Source organism: Alnus glutinosa, chromosome 2, assembly GCF_958979055.1.
Source record: "Alnus glutinosa chromosome 2, dhAlnGlut1.1, whole genome shotgun sequence".
Taxonomy (NCBI): domain Eukaryota; kingdom Viridiplantae; phylum Streptophyta; class Magnoliopsida; order Fagales; family Betulaceae; genus Alnus; species Alnus glutinosa.
In genome coordinates this window covers 22,538,338-22,548,153 of record NC_084887.1, presented here as the reverse complement: position 1 = coordinate 22,548,153, position 9,816 = coordinate 22,538,338, and the positions used below count along the sequence as shown (strand labels likewise).

At 36.9% G+C, this 9,816-nt stretch overlaps 1 protein-coding gene across 2 annotated transcripts; it reads left to right on the top strand.

Annotated features, from left to right (window-relative positions):
- The first annotated feature begins 2,622 nt into the window (after nt 1-2,622).
- Nucleotides 2,623-8,949, top strand: LOC133861749 (uncharacterized). Of its 2 annotated transcripts, none has more exons than XM_062297547.1 (4): nt 2,623-2,817; nt 3,604-4,176; nt 7,868-8,023; nt 8,342-8,949. In XM_062297547.1, the coding sequence occupies exons 2-4, from the start codon at nt 3,622-3,624 to the stop codon at nt 8,690-8,692; spliced, it is 1,062 nt and encodes a 353-aa protein (XP_062153531.1). In that variant the 5' UTR covers nt 2,623-2,817; nt 3,604-3,621; the 3' UTR covers nt 8,693-8,949. The 2 variants fall into 2 exon arrangements, with proteins under 2 accessions (XP_062153531.1, XP_062153532.1); XM_062297548.1 differs by having other exon boundaries at nt 3,590-4,176.
- The last annotated feature ends 867 nt before the right edge of the window (nt 8,950-9,816 follow it).

The window sequence follows — 9,816 nt, the reverse complement described above, 5'->3', positions numbered from 1 at the left end:
TAGGAAGTTTTCAGATATGGAAATTTCTTTACTTTGAGCCTTTTCATAATCATCCAATCAATTCCAGCCAAGCCAAGCAATAAATACAAAGTCAAGCAAAAGAAAGAAAAGGAAGGAAAAGATGCGTAGAGGACCAAGAAAATAAAGAAGATATTCGTGGGGACCACGTGGAAGAAGACAACATGAAAGGAGCATCTCTTTCCATGACAAGGCAAATTGATTTTCTCTCCATACTTGGCTGATTTGTGGGGACTTAAACAAGGAAAGAATCGATAAAGCATATGGCAATAAAAGTCCCCATTGAAATTATCACCTTCCTAATTATCCTAGCATTTATTTTATGTTTAATATTTTCTTTAATTAGTCAAGATTTGGGTAGTGTTATTTTAGGATAGTATTTGGAATATCTTTCATTAGGAGATTTCCTAGGCTTCTAGCATATGGGATGAAACGTGTATAAAAGGGGGGAACCATGACACACCTTAGACCTTCTATCTTACAACACACATCTCCAATCTTCTATCTTCCATCTTCTCCCCTCTTCTCTAAGTTTTAGTCATGGCCCTGCGTGGCTAAACTTTCATAATTGGTCGAAGGAAACGGAAGCCTCGGAATCAATAAAACTGTGAGATCTAATTTGTTTTTATTGTTTGATTTATGCTTTGAGTATCAGATGTTCTTCTATACTTATTTTCATGATTGTCTCGTTTAATTGTTAGGAGCACTACTAGTTTATTATTCGTTACAATCTATCGCTAGGTTGGATATCAAATCCGTAATTGTTTGATCCCTCCAATCTGTGAAGCAACTAAGATTTAATGATTTGCCGCGTCTAAGCAATTATTAAATCTTAGGAAGAACATCCGACGAAATTAAATACAACCGCGTGGCTTGTGTTGTTTCGCTTCATCGATCTCTCTAATTCTTAAGGCTGCTACTAGATTAAACCTATAGCACGTGTCTTGGGTTGTTTAGTAGTTAGAGTTAATTAGAGCGCGTCTAACTCTAATTAACTACTACTAAGGGGAGATAGGAAAACAGTTCCAACGATGAATATTCAAAGTATGAATTGATATATATTTGCATCGATGATCAGTTGTAAAATTTCGATGGTGGAAGTTGACTTAGACCAATGTTTCTTACTTGAGTGATATTTTAATTTGAATTGTTTCTTAGTTGTTTTTCTTAAAATTATTTTCATATTCAAAACCCCCCATCCTTGTTCACATAAGCATAAAACTCGGCTAATTACTCTCTGTGGGATCGACCCTTACTTGCACTACTACATATATTTTAGAAATAAGGTTTTTATTTTTGGGTGCTCGTGACAGCACGCCAATCACAATTAACTTACGAAACAAGATGACTTATTACTTTGTCTTTTCATCGTGTATACCTAGGTCACCTATTTGAGAAGCAGAAACAAGATATGATGCAAAGCAGAAAAGAATGAAGAGAAACCAAATACATATAATAAGAGGAAATCTCATTTGAAGCTCTAGACGAATCCAGGTGCTATTAAGATATTGAACCCTAATGGTATCCCATACACATTCCAAAGTTTGACTATTAATTGGAATGCGGTCTCCATGTAACCTGAAAAACCTAAAGAGAATCCAGCCAAAAAATGTTAACAAAAGTATGAGGAATTGAAAAGCAAACCAAAAATTTCTTATACTAATAACGAAATTATCTCATTAATTGTTAAAATCTTGACAATGCATTTTTTAGTTTTTTTTTTTTTCCTCTTTTCCTTTTCATTTCTATTAGATTTCCTGCATGTCTTAGAGAAGCAATTCTTCAAAACTTCTCCACTTTGATTCATAAAAAAGTTCTCAAGGAAAGTCTGGCTGTGGTGCAGTGAGGGGAATACAAAGCCTAATTAATCAATACAAAAGGAAAACAATTGTCCCAAGGCATGTTCTCTAATCTCTAAGGGGGGGTTTTGGAGTTCGAAATTTAATCATGTTCAATCGAGCCCTTCAATATCAGACTCAGCCATCGCATCGTCAGGTAATCGTTCTCCGTTATCTTTCTTTTGATGAAACATAAAAATTTCTTCAATAGTTGGAAAAAAACAAAACCCCACCGGTTTTCCAAATCCCATGTTGCAAAATCTCTAAGAAAATGCAGAGTTCTTTGATCGCTTCGAGAAAAATAACAAAAACCCAGAAGAAAAATGATGACAACGAGAGTATGGCGGTGAGTCAGTGTACAAGGTTTTGGTGAAGGTGGCGTGCTGGAGATAAATAGTGTTTTCCAAACGCCTCTGCTTTATTTGTACACCTATAAATGTTTTTATTTTTTATTTTAGTTTTGACCTGTCATTCACTACAAGTCGCTTAGGAGTCACGTATTACAGCATCGCTAAACTACAGGTCGTTTAGTCTACCCCACGAATCACGATGACCTGTTGTTTTCACTTTCACTAGTCCTCTAATTTCTAAAGCGACCTATCGTTTACATTTAAGATTCTAAATATAACGTCTGAGACTATGAAGATTCTAACACCAAACCGGAATAGGAGAGTACCTGTGTGAGAATAATGCTATCCGTGTACTGGAATTATAACTTCCCACCAAGTGGTGCAGCCAAACAGTACCCTTCTTTCTCAAATAAACGCAATCGCACAGCCATCACTATAGCAGCCTCCCTACGCACGGCTGCCCACCACTGCTTCCAGCCTTCGCCGCTACCGGAGAGAATGCCTTCAGCCACCGCGCCAGGCCAAGGAGCAGCACCCTCACCAACGTGACAGAGTACCAACATCCACGCAAGGCGGAGAGCAAACCCAGCTTTTGCACGGTTTCGGCACAGGTAACCCACTCGCAACGATGGCTCACTGCACCTTATAGAAAAAACACCCCAAAAAAGAACTGCTTTGATGCCAGATGGTAAGAACCGAATTTCTTATCAACTAAAACCAGAGAAAAACAAAAGGAAAACAGAAAAAGAATAGAGATTGACCACTTCAAGGGGGCCTGTCTTCCACAAATGTTCTAACTTAATAAGGAAAGGATTTATTAGCTTAATTATAATAATACCTAAAATTGCAGTAGTACTTATTGCTTTGACTTATTTTTATGTGGTATTTGATGTGTTAGTCGACGAAGATTGGATAATTCGCTGTAATACCTGTTTTCCGTGATCTTTGACATTTGGTGGTGTGTAATGTTGTTTTTGCTCACCAAGTGTTTGATAAAGGATAAAGAAAAAAAAAAAAACATGGATTTGCACGCAGGAAAAGAAGAGAAGATAAATGGAATTAAGTCTTATAAATGCTCTGGTTGGTTGCTCTGAAGGAAAGAAAACACGAGTTACCTCTTAAACAGCTACTTGGTTCAGGCTTTCAACTTAATGTGATTCGGATATTATTCTGGACTTGTTAGGCTTAGGCTTGTCTATCAATGTTCCTAAACAAAAAACCCATTTAAATTGAATTGTGGCTAGAGGTGCTCATGCCTAACATTTCATATATCTTAGTTATGAGATTTCTTTTTAATCTTCATATTTCCTTGTCCATGTGTAAATTTCTGTCTGTTTCTTAGTCATAGTAGCTAGTTGAAGATATTTACCTTTTTGGGTTAAGGACTTGAACTGCAGGTCTACTTCGTATAAAAAATGAAGAAAATGATAGCCCTAGGGTTTGAGGGTTCAGCCAACAAGATTGGTGTTGGGGTTGTGACTTTAGATGGCACCATTCTATCGAATCCACGCCACACCTACATTACCCCTCCTGGCCAAGGATTCCTTCCACGAGAAACTGCCCAACACCATCTCCAACACATTCTTCCCCTGATCAAATCTGCTTTGAAGACTGCCCAAATAACTCCGGATGAAATTGATTGCCTTTGTTACACCAAGGGTCCTGGCATGGGGGCCCCACTACAAGTTTCTGCTGTTGTTGTTCGGATTCTTTCGCAGCTTTGGAAGAAGCCCATTGTTGCTGTTAATCACTGTGTTGCACATATTGAGATGGGAAGGATTGTGACTGGGGCAGATGATCCTGTTGTGTTGTATGTTAGTGGTGGGAATACTCAGGTAATTGCATATAGTGAAGGGCGGTACCGGATCTTTGGGGAAACTATTGATATTGCTGTTGGAAATTGCTTGGATCGATTTGCTAGAGTGTTAACACTATCCAATGATCCAAGCCCTGGATATAACATTGAGCAGGTATGACAGTGCATTGTGTTTATTATTTTGTACTGCTTAGGCTGATCATAATATATAATATACTCGGCTAAACTCAACTCGTCTCACCTAAGTTGTTCAAGATATTGTAATTTCTGGAGGATCTATGCATGCAACTTGAGTGATTTCTTTATCATGTCTGGAATTTTCAAGGTCAAATTGGTTTAGCTAGATTAACAACTGATTATCTAAAAAACAGAATAACAATTGATTTACTTTGTAAGCTTTGACTTCTGACTTTGTGCCTTCATAGGAGAAGAGTCAAAACTTTGATGATTCATGGTTTCCAGTATTTCTTTTGACAATCTGACAATCTATTTATATAGCTGCTCTTATTCTTCTTTGAGGATAACTGTTGGTGACTTTATTCCATAATAGCCATAACCTTATGGAGTTTAGGGTTGACAATGGATTACCAACCCACTATCTATTCATGCATTATGAAATGGTTGATTGCTCTGGTTTAACCAATTGGTGTAGCTATGTCTATGTCGGGCATTGATTAATGGGAAATATGAGAATTTGTCTTTTGTTTTCTCTATATTAAGAATTTTACCTGTGGGTAACTAGGACAGTCTTGCAACAAGATTTTGGTCCTTTTTACTCAATCAATGCTAGGGTTGTACAAGTGATTACGGTTGCGGTTATTTCCTCTTAACTTCAACTGCCTTAGGCGGTTATCATTTTTAAGTAACCGCAACTGCCCTGCTAGGGCCGTTTAGTGGTTAACCGGTGGTTATACTATTATTGAATGACATGTTGCAACCGCTAACCGCCTGTTAAGTAATAGGGCTTTTATGCATCTTTTAGTGTTTTGGGCCTCCTTTTAGGGCATAGTTTAGATTTTTTTTGGCCTATTTTAGTGTTTTCACCCGTTAGAATCCCATGAAACGGCATGTTGTAGTCATGGACCAATATTGCATGTGTAAGAAAGATGGGGAATCCGTGGACCATCTTTTACTTTATTGTGATGTGGCTTCTGTTTTGTAGAGTTCTCTTTAGCCGCTTTGGGATGTCTTGGGTTATGCCTAGAAGGGTTATCGACTTGTTTGCTGTGTGGAAAATGGTGATCACTTGCCTTTTTTGGACTCTTTGGAGGGAAAGGAACAATAGGAGATTTGGGGATTTGGAGAGGTCCTCATTCCTTCATACTTTGTATCTTTGGACTGTGGCCTGTGTCCCCTTTGTCGATTAGTAGTGATGATTTTCTTGTTCGTTTTTCTCTTTTTAGTTAGGTATTTCCTTTGTATACTACCAGTATACTTAGCGGTGTCTTATGCTTTTAATAAAATTGGTTTATTACTTATAAAAAAAAAAAAAGGAATCCCATGAAACAAGAACTTAAAAAGCAAAGAGAAGAAATTTGTCTAAATATTTTAATACGTTAGAGAAGAGAAAAATCACAAAAGAAAGAAAAGAAAAGAAACGTAATGGAACTTAACTCTTTGAAAACTTAGTACTGTAGGTCGCCTCTTCAGATTGTTTCTTTAGCTTCAGGTCTAAGGCTCGAATTCTCATGGGTGCAAACAACTACTTGGAGCCACATGCCTGACGAAAGCCAAATTTAACTGATCACTGTGGTGGGGGTGTGTTATACGAGTCCGGGGTTTATCTTTCAGGAGTGGGTATACGAAGTGACTCTGCTTTGGGGGGTTCTCCATCATTATATATATATATAATGGAAAAGACATAATAGACCACAAAATGCATATTATTTTTATAAAAATTATATATATATGTCTATGTGTGAAGAGAAACTCCTCCAAGGTAGAGCCAATTCATGTATCCATCATTGTTGGGTAAACCTCGAACCTGTGCAAAACTCCCCTCCACACAGATTGGGTAATACTCTGGCTTTGCCAGCGGATTGACCTTAAGAAATTGTTTGTACCCAAGGGGATTCGAACTTTAGACTTGATGGAAATGCCACCAAGACCAAGGCCTTTACCACTTGAGCCAATCCCTTGGCGTTAATTATATTTAATATATATTATATATAAGGGTAAGTGATTAGCGGTTATTAACCGCCCTGCTTGTACACCCCTACTCAATGCCACTTCATTAGTAATTGCTCCCTCATGCGAATACAATCAAGACCAAGATTATAACTTGAATATAAATTCAGTGACAACCTTGTGTTCATACGGGGTAATAATTGATGGTTTATATGTTGTATTATTTTTTTATTTCTCATTAACGGTAAGGAATGGAATAGACAATGTTTTGGTTTGTAAATGGATTTTTAATCTTATTTATTCATGAAGGATTTTATGGTGGTTGTGCATTACCTTTTTGTTGCTACTCATTTTGGAGCATGTACTGGAGTCACTGTAGAAGCCATAGTTTTGCCATCCAATCACTTGGATTAAGAAAAAAATTGTTTTCTTGTTTTGTTTTGTTTTTGTTTTTGTTTTCTTTTTTTTCTTTTTTTTTTTTCTTTTTAATTTTAATTTATGGGCAAGCTTATCCATGAAGCAGGTGTTTAAGATGATGACTTCAGTAGCGTTGTGTTTTTCATTGGCTTCTTTGTTTAGGCTGTGCACAGTTCTATTTTGGACTCAAATGAGGTTGATCGAGCAAATAAAGGAGTACTTGTCAAAAGTTCAAGTGTACTCTTTGCAATCTGACTGCATACTTAATGTCACTGTTATACCAATCTCAGTGGTGAGGCGCTTAAAAAAAAAATCTGTTCTCTTCAAACAGAATATTTTTAGGGACATTTAATGGGAAGAGTTCTGATACCACTTCCTGGATTGGGATGTGGAATGTTCTCCTTCAAGGAAAGAGTCTAGGGTTTACCAGGTTAGTGTCTTTGATTATTATTTTTTGGGTCCTTGGTGTTTCACAAATGAAATGGAAATCTCTTGACTCTGAAGAGGTAGTGGGAGTGAAGTATGGTGTTTGGGAGGTTGATCGGTATAGAAGTGGTTCATAGTCTTAATGGGGTTCGCTCAGGAAGAGGTCATTCGATCGCTGTAAATAGTTATACTATGCCTTTTATTCATCTATCTATAGTGGGGAATGGCAGGTGAGTTTTTTTCTTGTATGATATTTGGTTTGGAAAGTCTTATTGAGTTTTGCTTTTCCTTATTCTGTTAATATTGTGAAGAATAAGGAGGCCTCAATAGTTAGATATTTTTTATTTGTTTGTAAGGGTTATCTACTGGTGCCCTCAAGTCTGCAGGGTGGTCAAAGAGAGGAAGTATTTGACACAGTGCAAATACTTTCTTCCAACGGAAGGTCTGGATCTAGCACAGGTCAGTAGCAAATAGAAGTTTCCTAGAAATTGGGGCAAAGATTGGGCAAAGAGGCTTTATGTTCTGAAGGATATGGTAGGAACTTAGAGGGTTTATGGTTGAAAACAGTGTAGAAAAATTGACTCCTGATAGCTTAAAAGTTGCAGGAGAGTTGTATTGAAGTTGCTGGAAACTCTGGCTGCAGGTTCGTCAAGGCTTTGTGGTTGGGTATGGTTTAGGTATAAAGTTGAAATAAGGTTAGGGTGTGGTTGTACTTGCTGTGCTGTTTCATATTATGTTCTATCACACCAATTTTTTTGAAGGATTTTTTATGAAAAAACTCAGAGCTTTTGTTGTTGATTCCTGTTCAGTGCTTCAATAATGTGATGAAAATGTTACTGTCTTGACATGCCGGATATCATGTTTCTCTTCACCAGCTTGCAAAGAAAGGGGAAATGTTTATAGACCTTCCTTATGTTGTCAAAGGGATGGATGTATCTTTCAGTGGAATATTGAGCTATATTGAAGCCACTGCTGTAGAGAAGCTAAAAAATAATGAGTGCACCCCCGCAGACTTGTGTTACTCCTTGCAGGTAAGTTTCATTTAAGATCATTTACATCTTTGATGACAAAAAAAAAAAAAAAAACATAAGAGTCGAATTAATTTGTTTTTCAATTTGGTCATTCTTCATATATCAATCATTAGGAGTGTTATCATCATGTATGTTAGTTCTTTGTCTCAATGCTTATCCTTTCAAGAGCTAACTCACCTTCTGTGGGAGGAACTTTTGTATAATTCCTTTGTACTAGGGCCTCACAGATTTCATTTTCTCTTTTATTTTTCCCCCCAAAAAAACATTTTGTATATTAATTCAGACATGACTTCTGTGGAATATTATAATATGTTGCAGGAAACATTATTTGCAATGCTTGTGGAGATTACAGAACGGGCAATGGCACACTGTGACACGAAAGATATTCTTATTGTTGGCGGTGTTGGTTGCAATGAACGCTTGCAGGAGATGATGAGAATAATGTGCTCTGAGCGCGGTGGAAGGTTGTTTGCTACTGATGACAGGTATTGCATTGATAATGGGGCAATGATTGCATATACTGGTCTCCTTGCTTATGCTCACGGTGCATCGACTCCGCTGGAGGAATCGACATTCACCCAGCGGTTTCGGACTGATGAAGTACATGCAATCTGGAGGGAGAAAAAGGAGCCTTCAAACATAAATGATGGTGTCTCTTGTCAGATTTGAGTGACTGTGTGTTACATTTACAAGAAAATAGGCTGAGAGGTACAATCGCTCCAAATTCTTGGTGTAGAAGAATTGGGAGGAACAATCCCTACGTTCTCTTCTCAGACAACTTAGGGATTGTATGTTGTGTTCAATGTATTTTATTTGTATTGATTATTGGATAAATAACGATATTGGACCCGAAGAGGAGGCTTTGGGTTGGGATTAGTGTTTCAGCACTATTTGCAATCTCTTTAGTGGTAACTATTTCTTCACAACTCTAGGCGGCAAAGTTTCATGCATATCCCAGCAAATGTGAGAGTCCCTACGAGAGCTAACTACTTAAGCAGATGAACAGGTAGTCTAAAATTTGCTTAGACAGGTAAGTCTTATATTTAATTTTTTTATATTTGCTGTCCGAATTACTAATAATTTGGGTAACAAAAAATGTTGAAAATCTCTATCAAAGTTTCATATTTAATAATAGTCATATGAGTAGTTAATATAATATTGTTGAGTAAGCTTAAGCTGATATAATTAAAGGGCATTTCAACATATTATTAGAGTTGATATATGTAATTGTTTAAGAGTTGGTTTTTTTTTTTTTTTTTTTTTTAAATAAAATAAAAATCTATTTAAATATCTTATTTTAAATGGGTTATAACATTTGATAGAAAATTTTGTACTACGTTTAATAATTGATATAAATTCTTATACTATTACATTAGATTACAATGTTCCATGTATTTGATGGCGTACAAATAACCTAAGAGCATTCCTTGCAGTTTCCCTTCCCTTCCCATCAATTTTTCCTAGATATAGGAAACAAAACTACTTTTTACTTCCCTATCAAAAAATACTCCACAGCAGCTTCCCATAATTTTTCCCTATATCCTTAAAATATTATTTTTTACTTTTTACTTTTTTTTTTTATTATTCATCTATTTTCTTCTCTCTCTCCCTGTCTCATCTTCTCCGTTCTCACCCAAACTCTGTCACACCGAAACCACCACCAACCCACTCGCATCTCTGCCTTCCACGCAACTGAGCCATCCACCAAGCTGTCTGCTGTGGGTATTGGTTCTGTACTTTCAGGTTGGGCTTTTCGGCACCGGAATCATTGGGCTTCTCGTCTGCTCCTTTTC